This window comes from Vanacampus margaritifer, chromosome 4 (genome assembly GCF_051991255.1).
Source record: "Vanacampus margaritifer isolate UIUO_Vmar chromosome 4, RoL_Vmar_1.0, whole genome shotgun sequence".
NCBI lineage: Eukaryota > Metazoa > Chordata > Actinopteri > Syngnathiformes > Syngnathidae > Vanacampus > Vanacampus margaritifer.
The window spans coordinates 13,942,205-13,961,107 of record NC_135435.1 but is presented as its reverse complement, the minus strand read 5'-3'; the positions used below and the strand labels follow the sequence as shown (position 1 = coordinate 13,961,107).

Sequence of the window (18,903 nt, the reverse complement as noted above, 5' to 3'; positions counted from 1 at the left end):
GAAACTGGTATCGGCCGCTGTCGCGAGTATCCAATGAAATAAAACCTGTATCGGCTCGATACCGATATCTGGTATCGGTCCTCGCCCATCCCTTTACCATTCATGTGTATGGGATTTCTTATTACAGAATTACAGATATTAGGAATAGTTCCGCTGCTGTATTACAGATATAACTGAATTGTAGATATCAGTAACTCCATATTGAGATCTCTACAACAGTATTTTGACTAGAAATAGTAATAATTTGTAATAGTAAAGTAATAGTTGATTTAAGACATTTCAAAAAGAGACATGTAGGTCTCTGAAATGGTGGATTGTTGTTTTACTGTTACTTTTTATTTTATTTCTGGGCCCATGTGCTGTGAGAGCAAAAGGAAACAGCGGTGCCATCATGCAGTAACATGAGAGCTGTATACAGGCCTGAATGATTTGACATCTTGGTAAACAGTGTAGATGGGGTGGAAAGTCCTATTTGTTTAAAAGATGAGCTGCTGCTTGAAAGGCTGTGCTTGTCTGGCGTACAATAGCAGGCCATTGAGCACAGCCGGTGGACGGGGTGATGACTTACCACCACGGTGCCTGAGTGACTTTGTTGCCGTTGCGAGCACAACAGGGTCGGGGTCATAATCAGTGGTCCCTGGGAGCGGTCTCATAATGATAACATCAGATTAGTGTGCTTTAGTCTTGGAAGTAAATGCCCGGCCACTTCCGTGGAAGAAAAAAAGAGCGCGGCAGCATCCTGCATGCGCTGCAGGTGGGGGTGATAACATTGTCCTCTCCAGCTGCATTGTGCGGATTGTATTTGTCGTGGAGATATAATAGATGTTCTGAAATACCTCTCCTGTAAAAGTCATTTCCAGACCTCCCCGCAGCTTTTTTCCCCTCATCAACTCATGCATTATGTAGCAAGTGTATACACCCCGACCTCTGACCACGATTCCCTAATAGCTTCTGTTATTTGAACTAAAACATTTTCGATGTCAAACCTATTGCAAAAAGCACAGTGGTAAAAGACTCCCTCCCTCAGGCACTTTGTTTAGGCTGTCATGGCTCCATAGTTCCAAAATAGCTGACATTTCATCCTGCGGTTTTATAGTTAATTCATTAACTGCACTTCCACACCTTTTTAATGTACTGCTGCTGCAAACCTGCTGACTTCCTTGGGTTTCCCTTTGCTGATTTCAGTCATCTTTCATGTTCTGCTTAACTTTTACACTACACAAGGGCTGACTTTGTTCTGGCTACCACATTTTTATCAAGGCTACGCTGACTTTTATTTAGAATAACTACTCTATTGTTCATGTAACATTTAAACACAGACTCATTTTAAATTAAAATGATTCAGGGGGTAAGAAAAAAACGCATTTATAATGGATATCAGGCTTTTTGATTTTCCTCAAATTGTGCAATTTTGGTTGTTATTTTCCCATTATGCCCTTCTGACGGCAATGGACCCTTTTTTAAACGGCCGTATTTCTCAAACCTGTTTCTTACATCATATTGATGTATACTTGTCATATGACTTTTATTACAGAAATACAGTAGTCGCATGCAACAGTAAAATGGTTCTTATTTTTGTGTCATTGGAAAACCCATTAGGTGCAGCTGGCTGGCTCGTTCTCAGTGACCATATCTGTTATTGTATGTAGACAACTAATATATATATATATATATATATATATATATATATATATATATATATATATATATATATAGGGAGTCCTCAAGTTCCGGCAGAGTTCCATTTCTACGCTGGTGATGTAACCCGAAGTCAGATTTCCCCATTGAAGTAAATTTTTACATCAAAATACTATGTATAGCAATTATAAAAAACATATAAGAGCCGGAAACAATATTTCGTGTTTCCGCACGGACATTAATTGCTTACGGACGTCAGAGTGGAGCTATAAACACGAAAATGTGACGCGCCTGATGGCGAGCCGAGCTGCTGATGAACGTCCATTGCTGAAGGTAACAACAGCACAAATTTAAATAACTTTAAAATGGCCTGATTACTGTGTGAAATTAATGAAAAAGAAGGTGCTACAGATGAGGCACAGGCGCCGTAAAGTCGAAACGACGTAGTACCAGGTAACGGTATCAGTGCTGATACTAGCCTTATTTTATGATATCGGTACTCGTGACGGCGGCCGATACCTTTTTTAACCATTTTACAATCGGAAATTAGAAAAATTGTAAATTGTTATTAATGTCATACAATTTTAAGAAAAATGTTCTACAGGAATGTATAGGTATCTATGGTAGTATCAGTAGTTGGTATCAGTATCAAGAGCAAGAGTTAAGTACTTGTACTGATATCAAACTTAAAAAAATTTTTTTACCAAAAAACCCTAATGAATATACAGTACAACATAAATTCCTTTGTTATTTATTCAAAGGCAGTGTTAAAAAGTGAAGATGTCAGAAGAACATGTGTGGAGAAATCACAGGACGGGATGAATGACTTAAGTTGCAAAGCATACCTGGCTTATAAGACATTCCCGGAGGGAAGAGAAAGCCTTGCTGGGCGGCGGCGGCTGCTGCCAGAGTGCGTTGGTCGTGTGGAAAAATGGGGATCATGAGCGGAGGCATGTGACCCTGAACCTGCTGAACAGATAGAGAGCGGAGATCAGAGAGAGGCCTAAGCGAAGGCATGGTACACAGAAACGCAGATTACGCTCATGGTGGGGAGGGGGAATCCAGATCACAGCTCTCCCTAACGCGTGCTGACAGGGGGCTCTATGGCAATGGCGGACCCTCGTGTCCTCACACAAAAAAAAAACGGCAGATCTACGCCCGCTCGCGCTCCAAACCACTGTTTCGCTTGAAGACATCAAAGACGGCACTTATTGTTCCAGCGCCAGCGAGTGGAAGTCACAGCATGACTGAGAGGCTCTTTATGACTTCTGCAGAGAAGTACTGCAAATGTTGTACGGAGTTCCCTGACTGTTACAACAGACAGTCGTCAGTAGGAGGATTTGCTCAGTGGACTACACACCTCGCATATGAAGTCATCTCTGTGGATGGGAAGGGGAAAAAGAGACTTTGGACAGTATAGTGGTGTCTTGAGACGTGGATTTCACTTGTTCTGTGACCAAGCTCGTAACTTAAAACAATCACATTTTTTTCCCATTGAAATGAATGGAAATACCATTAATCCATTACAGCCTTCATTAAAAAACAGCAAACTGTTATATATAATAATTAGGAAAAATAACACTTTATTATAGTATATTTTAATTTTATTTTTTTTAATGAACTGTTTTTCTCACATGCGTCAATTGAATGGCCATCGTGCTGCTCTTTCTGAGAAATTATATTTTAGACTAATATTTGTCATTTTTCACAGAGGATAAAGCATATAAGACTGTGAGTAAGAAGGGTGTAACAAAAAACAATATGAAACGGATAACCAGTTTTGATTTCAAATGTTAGTTTCTATTTTGTGCTGGCATTACAGTGTAGCTAAGACGTGGTTGTTTTAAATAGAATGTTTAATTCTATTCTTCAACTGCTTTGTGGAGTAAGTGAATTCAAGTCACTCCTATCTCAAGATACAGTCATTTTTCTGCAACAACATGAGCCTGCCACTTTGTGCCTTTTTGTCACAGTCTCACATTAAACCTTCGCCAGCCAGTCATTTGCTGACTAAAGGGAATATCAACACAAACTCCCCACTTGCGTCAAGGGTGGGTGAGCATCTTGTGTATCAGAAGTGCTGTGCGGGGGGTTGCACGCATGCGGCAAGGTCCAATCTTACTGTCACTCCCCGCTTCATGAGGATCTTTGATGGGGAGCAGCCCGACTAGTAAGACCCCGAGAGGGTTAATCTAACATCGGGCTAGGCCACCGCGGGAGAACCTGCCTGGGAAATGGGTTAATAAAGGTCATCCCCTAAAATAAACACTTTATGGAATGTTTTACCATTCAACCATTTTTAAAACCAAGCTCTAATAAAAAAATAAATAAAGGACTGGGTGCAATTACTGGTCCTGCATTGGGGCATGAAATCAGCCTGGTACGAGCCTTGCTTTTTCATATTAACAGAGTAATGATCCTACTTTTGCTTGGAACATACATTAAAAAAAAGAAAAAAAAGTAAGCATTGATCCAACTAGAGGTGCCAAGCTACACTGCCAACTAAAACAAAACCAAAAAAAAAAGGGGGGGGGTGGGGTAGACGGTCCATTCGAGAATTATAGAAATGTACTGCAAAACTGTGCTTCTAGCGAATAAAAAAAAAAAAATGGTCAAGGAGACGGTGACAAATAATTGCTTTATAGGGATTTGCTGCTCTGTGTTTCCAAGCTGAAAGGTTGAGCAATGGATCTTGGCCTCACTTGTGTGGAACATATGGAAAAACACAATAATTGATGTCATAACATAACATGAGTCAAGCAAAGGGACACAGCTTTTCTGTGTCTGGCTATTTGGACAGTAAAACCAGATGGGATCCGTTCCTGAAAACTTCAGGCTTCAGATGGTTGTGACTATGTGCTACTGTGTGTACGGAAAAAAATGCTTCTATTTCTTTTTACTGTTATCTTTATTATTATTAAAAAAAAAAAAAAAAGGAATAGTATGCTTTAGATTTTTACATTTCTGTAAATGAGCCATTAATTGCCGTTAGAGCCTCTTCCACCCCCCCATCAACATTACTATAAATGACGTAATTTATTACTAGATATCAGCTTTTATTACCATTAGCATTTAAAAATATGGCACCAAATATACTGGGTTTATCCAGCTAAAACTGAGAGCATAAATATGCACTAGTTGAGAAATAAATGCATCGAGTTTGAATGGACGTGATTTGCAGTAATGAGCTTCAAGCATTAAAGTTTAATAAGCAGCAACTAACGTCAGAGCGAGGCGAATCAAATTGTGAGGCGCTTCAAGGTGGGAACAAATAGTGGAGCTTAGTTGGGCTGTCAATTAAATGCTGGCAAGTTGCAGGGCTGTTTCGAGCATAATTCCGAGTGTTTTTAAAGAAGGCAACAAGAAAGAAGAAGTACGGTTGGACCAACAAAAAAAGTTTGTCTATGTAGAATAGGGCTCAGTATTGCAATTGCGATTTAATATGCAATTATTATTTCAAGATTCACTTCCCATATTTTATTTTTTTTTTTTTTTTTTACAAAACCTGTATTACACACCATTTGGATGCCGCCGTTCACGTTTCCGTGTACGTACTGTAGATACAACGTGTCACTGTGCCGCTCTTTGTCACAGCGCCGCTAAAAACTGGATAATGTAATTTCACACCATCTGCCTTCAGGCTTCATTAAAGAACCATGAGTGGGCAATCTTATGAGGAACAGGTGCTATTGTTTGTCCCTCAAGACCCGGCACTAAGGATCTGACTCGGAATACTTGAAGAGGAGCATCTGTAGTGATCAGTCAGACAGACTTGGCTGAGGCCCTGCTCTCTGCCAGGACGCGCTCCAGCGGAGGTTTTCGCCTCCTCGCAACATAGATCATCAATTCAGATGACCCGAAGAAGTCTGTAACAGGCCAGCGCGCAAGCTGTTTGGCTTTGAGCGGAGAGTCTACTGAGTGTTTGATAAATGGAGCTCACTTGCAGTTGTACGGCAAGGAAAAACATATTGAAACCTTCTGCAGTTGTTAGTCAGGTTGTTAAGAATACGAGTTGATTGATCATCTTTCTCGTCAGTCCATTCGCAATTTTTCTTTCCTCCTTTCCTTTTTGTGAATCAAGTCAATTTACCACATTCAAATGATTTTAAATGCCACATGTATCAAACACCCCCAAATACATTGAAATGGATTGTAAAGAAATGATGTGGTTTTATTCTTAAGTGCAATTAAGTTGAAAGTCACACACACAAATGCACACACACATCACACACTGTAGTATCTGTGTCTTGAACGATTGATGCCATTGACTCCAGCTTACTGCGAAGGCCTTCTCCATGCTCCTTGCAAGAGTTTTCATTTTATGTTTGACTCTGTCCCATTTAATAAAGAGCTGAAAGTGCATCGGCAACTCAGTTTTCTTGCACCTCAGTTGAGTGGCGGCGTATCTGAAGTTCACAAATTCCATTGTTAGATGAAAAACTAATATAACCGCGTCGTCGCTGTATACTAGAGTTTTCCCATTGTGACATTAAATAAAATTAAGGAATAAATCATTATTTTAACTCATTTGCTCCCAAAAACGAATAAACACGTTTTAGTTTAAATACTGTCATGGTCCCAAAAACGTATTTATACGTTTTTTCTTCAAATGTTTAAAAAAATAATAATTATGCTAGAGCATACAGAAGGCTTTGATACAGCTTCTGACCTGAAGAGGTCACTCAAAGCAATGGTAGTTATTACAAAAAATGGCCAGCAGGTGGCAGCAGAGTATAAGAGAACGGCCATGGCCATGTTAAAACAAGCTGTTTTCCCCATTGTATTCAACAGGTTTGTGAATAGTGATGAAACTTAGCCATATTATAATGCTAATTTCTGCAAAACGGGAAAAAAAAGCACAAATACTTTTTTTTCTGATGAAAGAAGAGACTCTAATCTTAGATCAAATTCAACAAAATCGCATTATAATGCCTGCACCCATTCTTAGACGTGGTTCCAGCATGCGTAAAGTTTAGTCTACTTGCCACCAAATTGCCAAATGCGCCGGGGACGTATCAAAGGAAACTGGCGTGCCCAGCAGCTGTCAAATTCCCAAACACGCAAAAAAAAAAAAAAAGGACTTTTCCAGGCACCTAAATCAAGATGTACCAGTTTTTAAACTCGAGCACACCGGCACTATCTACAAATATAGAGCCCAGAGTGACAAGGACACAGACAGAAGTCGAGAAAAAAATATGATCAGCACATCTCTACTGTGGACTGTAACTGAACTTACTCTATAAGGTCAGATAGGTACCACTATATTTAGCAATAGTGAACCACAACACCCAAGCATGCATCTTCCAAACACAGAATGCAAATGGAGATGTGTTTGGCATTACAGCACTGGCCTGGGCCTCCTGTCAGCGCCCGTGTTCTTCACTGTCAACTGAGGAAGCCTCTTCAAAACACCCACAGGGCGTTAGGACCCCCCTCCCCCCACCCCCATACCTTCACCCTTGAGCAACCATGCACTGATCCACGCTCAGGTTCGCTTCTGTACGCACTGGCAAGTGATGAGAACAGGGCGAGGCTCTTGCTTTTACTGTCACTATCATTGAGCGTCGACAAGATAAAGAAAAACTCCTGCCTCTTTAACCGCTATGTTTCATGGTTATTGGCTTGAAAGGACTTTTTGTGTCTAATATCCTGATTCATTGCTACTTGACAACCTGAAGCACACCTCTCCCCCAGATGCTCAGAATTAATCTGCCTCTAGCAGACTTCTAGGAAGTAGCGCGTTACAAGTATTTTGTAAAAATGCTGGCTTAAAAATAAAGACAAGCAAGTGTGTTATGAATAAGAGGCTTGCAGGCAAAATGTACATATGATTTTTTTTTTTTTTTTAAGATCTAATTTTAATACATACATCAACAATTTATTAGCTGTCATATCGCCAGCTCTCACTTGCTTCTTCCTATATTCTACAGGGGGGAGTTTCTGTAATTTCACCCAGCTGTTGCTGTAAGAACTGAAAGATCACACTTCTTCCCCCCTGCTTGCTAGGGAGCTGCACACGGAACACCGTGAGTGAGAAGAAATCACCTTTTTGTGATCCAGTTAAATGGAGCGCGATCACGGGGAAGCTGTCTGACTTTTCCCTCACACTGTAAAAAAACCCCTGTAATATAACAGAATTTTGCTTTTTATTTTACAGTTTGTTTCTGTATTTTAAAAATCTCATTTAATGTGCACTGTAACTGTAAAAACACACAATATTTCTCTTCTTTTATAAAAAAAAAACTCATTCGAAATAGCTACATAAATTGATTGTTAAACTATGTTCGCAAATGTATCATAATTTCACAAATATTTGTCTGTTATTTAAAGGAATAAAATGTAAAATTCAACTTTAAAACCCTAAAAAATAAAAAATAAAAAAATATATATACTGAGAAATTAACAGTAAAAAATTGTAATTTTACCATAATTTCTTTGTGAATTGACAGTTTTTAAAAAATGAAAATAACTACAATTTCTGTAATGTCCTATAGATGGTAATATTCATTGTATTAACATTTATTCGGAAAGGACATCTAATGAGATATATAGCAGCACCAGACAGTGGACAGTTTAACACGTACCGCTGGGTGTACACAGTCCTCTGGTGGACTCTAATCAGGAGTAAAATAATTTGAAAATCACTTGTACTCATGAGGTTGAATCGTCTCTACAGCGTACAGCGTAATTGAAACAATGTTAGTCTTCATCAAGCACAGTTGTTGACTGCAGAGAGCTGAAAATTGATCATCCACTGACATCACATGGCAGTCACATTCAACAGTGGTCTGCAGAAATAAGTCTATGACCATTTTCTAGGAAAGACATAGACAGTTAAATAAGGCAGTGCCTGGAGATACAACTTTAATTTATTCCATGATCACAAACTCAAATAATCTTTCCCCATTGAAATGAATGGAAATGTGTATAATCCATTCCAGGTATAAAAAAACGACAACAACAAAAACCTTCTAGTGTGTTTTTTCTTGAAAATAGGACTCTATAATTTTGTAAATTATACAAATTTGGTGTGTCAAAATTAGTGCATTAATTTTAAGTTAATTTAAAGTTTCTTTAACACCACAAATTGCTTAAATGGGCGAATAAACTTTCTTACTTGGAAAGCCTGAACTGGGGGAATTCCAGTCACAATACAGCACGTCCACGTCAAAATTTAGCAGTAATAAATTTGATAATAATGCATATATTTGTGGAAACTGTGGCCAAGTTGTATTTTTACAAATTTTAAAATGTGCAGAATTTCACAAGTTACTTCATGTTAAAGATTAGATAGCTCTTAATATGAAAAGAAAAATGCACTGAGCTGTCACTCTCTTACAACTAGTGGCAGAAACACAAACCAACATCACACTCGAATTTACAGTACATTACATCTTTTTATTAATTTTATAATTTATTATTAAATTACTATATCAATGACTAAAAGATGCAGCCATATTTCTATTTGACATTTTTTCCACTTTTATGTTAATATGAAAACTCATTGTACATTTTATTGTACATTTACGTTTAGAATGGATATAAAAAATTGTGACTAATCGTGAGTTAACTATTGAAGTCATGTGATTAATTACGATTGCAAATTTTAATCGCCTGACACCCCTAATAAAAATATATGGTAATTTTCTATTGTACATGACAAGGGCACTGGCGGCAGTATCATACGGTCAGGCAGACAAATGAAGAATAGTGTCACTCAAAAACTGTAAGATGCAGTAATATTAGTGGCAGATGATAAAGATGATATAGTTGTGGGTACTGTATTGTTATATTGTCTGTCTACATGTGTTGATTGCTCACCAATTTTGTTCAAATATGTTGCCTAAAGTGCCCCCATAGGTTCCATCGAAAAACGCATAATTTAGGTCACTCAAGGCACTGCTGTAACTACACTCAAAAAGCCCCCTAATATTTTCACTGAACAGTCTTTTCCAAGGTTTTAGTGTGACGTTGCACATCTGTTAGTGCTGTGTTCATTATGCGTATGTGCTGCTAAGGATAAAGAGCAGCGAATTTGAGTGTCATGAGGTCAAGCCATCAAGAGGGAACAACCAATAGATGACTTCTTGTTCCACTAATTCCTTACACAGTCAAACAAGCCTTGTTGGAAAACAGCCATTTCAATAAGTCTGCAATACTTCGGCAGAAGCTTGAAAGCAGGCTAGACCAACCCACTGACCCGCCTTACACACCCCAGCCTAAATCCTTCCACTCCTCCCCATCACACCACCTTACTTCATCACAATTCTCTGTATAACTTCTGGTATATCTGCACTGACTTTTTCCCCCCAAAATTATTACTTATGTCTGAATTCAGGTCTTTTATGTTGTGAAGCGAATGCATTTCATCATACAAACACAATCACATTTTCAGCATTTCACCCTTAAAATACTATTGCAACATTAAACGTAAATGTTATTTTTGCAAGGGATATGCCGTCCTTTAAATTAATAGCTCTTTAAGGTCTCGCCACAAAATAAAGATTTGCACAGAACACGCATGTCCACAGGGACTCCCTTAAACAGCATTTCTAATGACGAGAAAGAGCGAGCAGACAAACAAACCCACGAATGGGTCTGAGGCTTGCATCATTTTATCACACATGCATCATCCACACTGTGTGAAAATGGGAATGAGTGAAATGGTGCGGACCATCATTGTGGGGCTGCAGGAAGGTCTTGAAATTATTTGTCATGGATTTTTGACTTGCCAATTTAGTAGTGTCTACATGGGAACAAAAATATTTTTTTAGACCAATTACAATAGAAAGGCCAAAAATTGGCTTAAATCAGCCAAACTTAATACGGTGAATCCTACCGTATTTGCGGTTCTGCATTTTCATATTGTAGTCCATTTATTATTTTTATTTTATTTATGTATTTATTTATTTATGTATTTATTTATTTATTTATTACGTTTTGGGGATGTCTGCATATAGTTTCATACCAAAAACGTAAAAAAAAAATTAAAAAATTAATGGACATAAGTGTTTGTCACAGGACAGCGATGATATATATTATTGTGTGTTTATTGTAAAAGGTGAGTTATATTAATTATAGCTATTTGTAAAGTGCTATGAGCATTTTTGTAGGCTCATGTGCGCTGTCATAACCGTTGGTGCTAGCATGTTAGTTAGGCTACTATGCTAGCAAATATCATTGTGAAGCTAGCGTGTTGTGCTAGCATGTTAGGCTTCTCTCCTAGCTTATACTATTGTGAAGCTGGTGTGTTGTGCAAGGGATTTAGTTAGGATACTATGATAGCTAATAATTTTGTTAAACCTCATGTTAAGGTGGTTTATTTGTGTTTAATAATTTAATCGCGGAGTACAGTTGTTATGTAAGATGGGTTATTTACTGTGTCCATTTTTTAAGGGTCTCGGTCTCGTCTAGGAATTGTAGGCACTTTTACTTGGTCTTGCCTCACAGGGAGGAGTCGGTATTATTTATCAAGACCAGGCCAATGCTACTGCGATCAGAAACGAAACAAGAAATTTGCTTATATTTGAAATTTGTTTCATTGTTCTTCAAAAACAACATAGCATAATTTGTTTTTGTTGCAAATATAATCGAAAAAAAGTTATAGTGGTCATGTTCTGTTTTTTTGGTGATTTTCCTGTGATGTAGACAGTCTTGGTCTCAAACTCCAAAAGTGGTGGCCTCGATACTCTCTAGTCTCGTTCATGTTTTGGTCTCGGTCGGTGTGGTCTTGACACTACACTACACTAGTGTCAGATTAAAAAAGATTTTGTTCATTCTTCATTCCCATCTGATAAAGTGATAAATACCAACAAACTTAATCCATACCATTCTTTTCCTATGTACGACTTTGCAAGGAAACATAGCCCATTCACTGTGCTCCCGTCGCGGAATGCTTGGACTCGCCTCCACCCTAAAAACAAGAAGCTCCTTTCTTACGTTGGCGATGGGCTGAATGCTTTGCTTTGCCACCCCCAGCCCTAAGAAAACACACACCCCCTTCACGCTGTCGGCAACCCCCCCCCCCCCCCCCCCGCACATAGTGGATCCTATTAATGCAATGCTTTCTCAAATGCTGTGAGTGTGGCCACCGCTAAAGACGATGGGCATGTAAAGCCAAGGCAAAGACAACAGTTTGCACAACATTAGTAGAAAAAACACGATTTATGCATATGGTAAGAGAAGCCAGATTAGCATCACACTGCGAGATGTGTTCTCCCTCAACTGAAGCCACTCCACTTCTCTGCAAGGTCTAAGAAAACAGGTGCCTCATTGTAATACCAAGACTAACACACTATGCAATGAATGATAGATTTTGTCTGTAAATTTATAGAAATACAGTGACGGATGTGCTGAATTGTAGAGATATAACATTAAACGTTCTTTCACCATTTCAGTTTTTCAGATTTTTTTTTGCTTCTAGAATGAATCCCCCATCTCCCACTTCACTGCCTTTGTTCGCAAGAATGGTTTTCTGGCACATGTGTGAGTTACAGAATGTACAGTAGTGGAATTAGCTAGCTAGCTATGACTACACCCCGAAAATGCATCTTCCTTGAATGCTACAATTTGCAAAATTTGTGTATTTTTATTTTTATTTTTTTAAATTCCCAAGCAAGGAGGTGAGCCTGTGGATGAGTCTGGAAGCTAGCTTGAGAGCTAGCTGATGGCTAGGGCCTCTCACTGGAGGCTTTCTGTGGATATATTTTCATTGTTCAAGTACGTAGGGATGTGTAGGCATAAGAAAGTCTGTAGACAAAAAAACAAAAACAAAACTGTAGCATGCTTTTCAGTGGGACGTGATTTGAGATTGGAGACAGCAGGATGATTTTTCAAATTTTTTTGCCTAATTTTTGATATTTTGTGATGTGTTTAATCATTCAAATGTATCATTTAAGAGACATATTTTCACTAAACAGGGATTGCAATTTGTAAGTTTAGACTGAGACCTTAAAAAGACAACATGTAGCTTCTGATACAGGAGATTTGTCGCTATGGCAAATGCTAATCCAGAAACCAAATTTTCTTGAGAAACCCCTCCATTGAGTCCACATTAAATAGACTACCAAGTGTGATCTCGCACATTACACACATTCATGTAGCACCTGTGGGGTGGAGTCTCTTAATGATCCCTGCTAAAACTGCTGAGGTGCCTGAACGCACAACAAAGCAAACCTTTTATTGTGTAATTCCCAACAATAACGAGCGCTTGTTTAATTACCGTCTTGACACACGGGCGAAGGCGGAGCACGGCACGGAGTTATGTTGAGAGTTCAATAGCTTGTGTTCATCGCCACACCTTATCATGCATATTTATCGACTTTCCCATTTCATGCTGGCAAATGTGAAGCTTAGCCTCTTTTTGTTTCCCAGAAGACACACGAATTAGTGTTAACTATTCCGCATGTTTGCCAACGCTCACTTAGCGAACACTGCTGAGATTGTATCCGCTCCACTTTTTTTCTTTTTTTTTTTGCGCATGATTAAGTTTTAACAGCGCGAGGATGGCTTTATTGTTCAATTTGCACACGACTATATAACATCAGCATTTCTTCTGCCTCCAGACAAGAAGTCACATTTCATAACTAATTAAATGGAGCCCTCCCCTGCCAGTCCAGTCCACTAAAGGGAATTGTTTGTATCCAAGTGTCAATATATTAAATCACAGGGGCTAATGAGTCAGGTCATGGTTTTCTTTTATCTTCACTCTTGCATGTACACATCTTCATCAGCTAACAGTCTCCTTAAATGGGGGCTGAACAGGCTGGACTGAGCCTCCGTGGGTGCAGGCCAAGTGTGTCTGACTGGGCTGTTAATGCCCCCCTTTCACCGACCCCCCACTCCTTCCTCATAATCCTACTCGCGGGAGAACACACATCATCATCATCATCCCTTTGCTTTTATTCTCTTAGTATGATGCTTAAAACTCCGATTTATCTTCACTAATTGGGGGACTTGCATATTATTATAACTATTTTTAAATTGTGTCGTTTTTTTTCTTTTTTGCCAGCATCCAAGTTTCACATAGATAATCATTGGGGTTTTTTTGAGTCCCTTCACACTAACTATGTTGAGTAAAAAAAGAAAGTAGTTGGGCAAATATGTGCAATATGAATTCACATATCCTACCTATATTTCACAAGTGGGAGGCCCTTTTTAAAAATATATATATATGTACACTAATACCGTGGTGTCTATTAAACACTTGCTTACTAAATCATTTTCCCCATTAAATGAATGGAAATACCATTAATCTGTTCCAACTGCTCCTCCCAAAAATGCTTTTTTTACTGTAAGATATCACTTTATAAAATGGTATTTTATAGAAATATAAAGTAGTAACATAATTACATTGACACCTTCTTAAAATAATAATAATAAGAAATAATTTTTTCAGATTCTTCAGGAAACACAAAAAAATTAACCGTTTGCATCGTGAGGAGATTATTTTGGGGAAAAAATGCAAAGAAAAGAAAAATCACTTAGGCAATTATTTAAAGAGTGTGACGAAATATCATGTAAAGAATTAATTATGTGTGTGTGTGCTTACAGTACCTAACCTTTTACTTATGATGGGAGTAAATGTCCCTTTCCGCTTACGAGAACACATTTAACACGGTTTGTGTGCCCTGGACATCAATGCAACCAAATGTCTTTTTATCCTCTAATTGTTGCTGTTTTTTTTAATGAACATGACACACATACAATCTGTGACTTTCCGGGAATTAAAGATCAAAATGGGGCACTGAAAATTTGGATACATGTGAAGAACAGAAAGTTGTTGAGCATGATGTATTTTTTAGGGGTGGGGTGGGGTGGGGTGTGTGTGTGTGTGTGTGTGTGTGTGAGGGGGGGTTGTAGCTGAAAATATTGCAACATGAGTTGACTTTGCTTTTCTTAGAAAGTCGTTATCTCTCCAGTTGTGGAACTTCTCACAGTTGGCACTAGAATGCCTCGTGTTCATTTCAAACCAACGGTGTCATGTTATGATTTTCACTTAAAAAGACGCGTTGTGTTTTTTTGTTGTTGTTGTGATTAAAAGACTTGCACTGTTTCATGTGCTTTCTCTCGCCTGTTTGTGAAGATAAAGTTCAGCTTGACCTTTGAGCTACTATTTATTCTCTTGATGTTTGCATCAGTGTGTGGTGTCCTGTGTTGTCATCTGTGCGAATGCGCTTATAAGCACGCAACAGTGTGTTATTGTGAAATTAAAAAGCCCGGCACTTGGAAAACAAAATACTTGGTTTGCTCATCATTGTTACATTTGCAGAACATCACAGTTAAAATGGGGACAAATCCCTCCTCTGCTAATATATATGTTTATTTGCCACATGTGCGGCAACATGTGAACAACTCTGAACTAAATCAACTCAGAGCTAATCTCATCGTAGGATTGAATTAATGCCAAAAACAAGGATCGACTGACTGAAGGAGGGGGGGGGGGTGCTGGGGGACGCACAAAGCTGTGAGCTGACATTTTCAATAAGCCCCCAACATTGCAATCGAAACATCTGCTATCTTTAAAACAAGTGACATTGTAATCCCGCAGGACAAAGACTAAATCCTCCCCTCGCTCTTGTAAGAACAGTGAGTAAGGATGAAGAGAGCAGCCACTTGATTAAACTGCACGCAGCCTTGTTCTCAACCTCTTCAACTACTAAACCGACTCACTTCTGTCAGATTCCTTTCGATCCACATACGAGGCAAAAAAAAAAAAAAGAAGAAAGAAAACCTTGAAAGGGCAAATGTAGCTCATCAACAACAGTCTGAGGTTGCAGCGCCCGTGGTTTTACTGTCCGGACAGTTTACGATTCCCGCTGATGTGATGGCTTGCCTCGTCAATATGATGCATTATTTTAAGTTTCCTCTATCAAGCCAAAACAGAAGGACTTTGATGGCCAGTGACGTCTTCAATAAAGTTGAATGCTATCCAAGCGGAGGGCAGAGTAACTTAATCTCTCAACAACACTCATTGCTTTGCTAAAGGTCGGTGCCAAGATGTCATGTGTCAAATTAATTAAATTAATTTTTTTAGGCTGATGCTAATTCTAATATTCGGCAGAATAAAATTTGAGAACCGTTTAATCGACCGATGAATTTAAAAAAAAACATGCAAGTATGTTTTGGTCACTTAATGCTATACAAAAAAAAACATGAATTAGGCGGGAAATATTTTACTGTTGTACAAATTAAATTCAACAGTCAATTGACGGCCATTACAAATACATTGAAAAACAATAACACAAATGTTCTTTGTAAACTCACATAATTTCCTACAAAAAAACAAACCAACAAAAAATATTACCGGTAAAATATATATACTTTTGAATTTGTTTAACTTAACAACAGAGAGAAAAATTGGCCAAAATTGGCCGATTTTTTTTTTTGCCTGATTTTTGGGTGTTTGAATGCATATTATTATATTTGTCTTATGATGAGTAAAAAATTTAATCCGATACAATCCTCTAATTTTACCATTTAAAAAAAAGATAATATCAGCCAATTAATCAGTCGGGCCCTAATTTGAATACATGAGGCCAGGTATTTTTTTTTAGGCCCATGCAGATTCTAATATTTGGTAAATAGGTGAATCTGCGGGTTCAGACCCATAAGTATGCATGCCCACTTTACTTTGTCGTTTAGTATTTGTTTAACTTTGTTTAACAGCGAGAAAAATAAGCACAAAATGGTTGCCACATTTTTTTTTTTGAGGTGTTGGGGGGTGGGGGTTGAACGTCATTATCTTTGTCTTATATTGTAATTAAAAATAACAATGAAAGTAGAATAAGATGCTTCCATTATCTCCATTTTTTCTGCTCTGTCACCACATTAGAGTTGTTCAGAGGAACTTTGTTAAAAAGAGCCCACTCTGTTTTAACCCAAGAAAGTAAATATTGAATTGAAGTATCGTGAATGTAGGGTTTGAATCGACCGTTCAAAGAACCTGTGGCTCAAAACTGCTCTTTCAGTTCAAGTGCTTGGAAGTGAACATTTTAGGACGACATCCTTGCTCTCAAAACGGCATCAAGTGGAATTTTCAGGTGTCATTTACCTTTAACTACATGACTGGACTACTGTAAGTAGGGGGCACTAAAAGTGAGATGAATTAGGATGTGGCCTCCCATGTGGAGGGCCCTTCATGACTGCACTAACACCAATACTCAGCAGTGTGTATGGTGCTTCACATGAGAGTGTTTCTGAGATTGTTTAGTGTGTTTCGATTCTGCTTGGTGGGATGCAATGTAAAATAAAATATTTTAGGTTGTATAAATGTTTGGTTAGAAAGTCTGTCTCTCAATTGAATCTCGGCTGGTTACCTGTGTGGAGTTTTCTGCCCAAATACAGTTCGGTTGTATTTAACTTTAAAGTTGAATTCATTTGTATTTGACCGCGTTTGAATGTTTCCGTCATAGCTGTCGTAAGGCTTGCATGCTCTGCATTAGCCTCATTTAGCCAGGGAGGCTTGCAACCTTGACCACATCAAGCGCTCGTCCCTGAAGCGCCCAGTACGCTCCCGGCAATGCCCTGCCTGGGTGGTCTTTCGCTCGCAACGGTTCATACTGTATCACAAAAGCAAACTGATAAGTGCGAAGATGAAGGAATAGAAGGAAAGAAAGCATGTGGCAGAATGGCGATAAATCTTGGTTTCTGCCAAAAGTGTGCCATGTTGGCCTTGTGAGACTGACTGACTTTCAGAGGCATTTACCAGCCCCTTTCATGTTGCCCACCTCCAGGCTCGACTCCATCTACTCATTAGAGCCTGTTACTTTCTTTCTGTTAATTAAGATGTGCTAATTATTCTCCCCTGTATTTCATAGCACCCCAAATCCCCCCAGCCCACCCAATGGTTAATATGAATATGTGGAGACGTAGAATATAATTAGGGGCCAACCCATTTATATTTTCTGAGACCGATGCTGAGTCTAATATTTGGCAGAATAAAATTCCAATAACCAAATAATCAGATGATTGATAAAAAATAATAATATACTTAACACTTACAACAATAAAGATGTGGATTATACAGTCTTTGACTTTTTAACAAATACAATATGTCGTTCTTCATATTTGTTTAACTTTACAACAGAGAGAAAAATGTGCCTGTTTTTGTGTGTGTCTTTTTTGGTAATGTGGGAATGTCTTATCGTTGTCTTATGTTGTAATGTGTTGATTTATTTAAAAAAAAAACAACACACAAATAAAATAAAAAATCTGTCTATTTCTGCCAATTTTAACAGAGCTAAAATCAGGGAATTAAATTGGCCAGCCGATTAATCGGTCAGGACCTAAATATAATACTCACAATTTAAGGATGATATTCCCTTTACATTTTGCCTGATGTTTTTGCACGGTGTCAAGCAAGTGGTAGCAATGTTGGACTAGTTTGTTTGGAGAAGGTAAAAACTACTGCATAGGAGGTGTTGTTTTTATTAGTGGTCCATCAATGCAGGACAGAAACAGATGTACTGACCTGTATCTGCTGCTGTAGAAGGTTGATCTTGTGCTGCTGCTGCAAAAGCTGCTGCTGCTGTCTGGCGATCTGTTTGGAATTGGGAAATGGGATGAGAAATGAACAATACTGCATAACGAAACAAGTGAAAGACAGCTAAGTGTGTTCGCTAGTTTGTTGCAGATATATTATTGTTGAGGTGTTGATAATAAGAAATACAGAAATTAAATAATTTTACTAAATCATTTCTTTAAAGACAGATGCTGTTGTTTTATAGCTATGTAATCGTAAATGTGAACTGAATTGTGAACCGCATTGTTAAAGAAGTAGCAAAGGATCCTAAACAATTTAAAGGACAAACAAGCCAAGGTCCTGCAATGTCTGAGTGACAATCAGCCACACAGTAATCCTTCCCATTCCAGCAGTCTCCTTTCCTACATGCCTGCTTGATTGAGCATGACAACCTAGTTTTAAGTGTCATTTAATTTTCATTTTTAAATATAATTACAAAGTGTTCACTGTAAGCTATCGTCCGTCTGCAAATGTGTCAGGATTAATTTGCGCTGGCTCCCTCACGAGTGTCAACAGCTAATTACCGCGTTGTATGCTGATGGCTTGATGACATTCTACAGTAGCTCTCAGCGGGTTCCCTCGGCCTCCCCCTTCTCTCTTCTTCCCCACCCCATTAATATTCCTCCAATTTCAAATAATAAAACATCTTCTGCGACTCGTCCGTGATGCCACAATGTCCACAAAAGCCCGCAGAGTTGAATGTAGTTTGCAAATGAACATCATGGATTGAAAAAAGAAATCAA

The 18,903-nt window shown here is 38.4% G+C and overlaps 1 protein-coding gene across 6 annotated transcripts in view; it reads right to left on the bottom strand.

Annotated features, from left to right (window-relative positions):
• sox6 (SRY-box transcription factor 6) overlaps positions 1-18,903 on the bottom strand; it is a 162,225-nt gene that overhangs the window by 50,776 nt on the left and 92,546 nt on the right. For 5 of the 6 annotated variants that reach the window (XM_077563710.1, XM_077563707.1, XM_077563705.1 and 2 more), the window contains 2 exons: positions 18,110-18,178; positions 2,484-2,607 (listed from right to left, as the gene is read on the bottom strand). In XM_077563710.1, coding sequence (XP_077419836.1) covers positions 2,484-2,607; positions 18,110-18,178 — 193 coding nt within the window. The remainder of the gene's footprint in view (positions 1-2,483; positions 2,608-18,109; positions 18,179-18,903) is intronic. The other variant, XM_077563708.1, reaches the window with a different exon arrangement.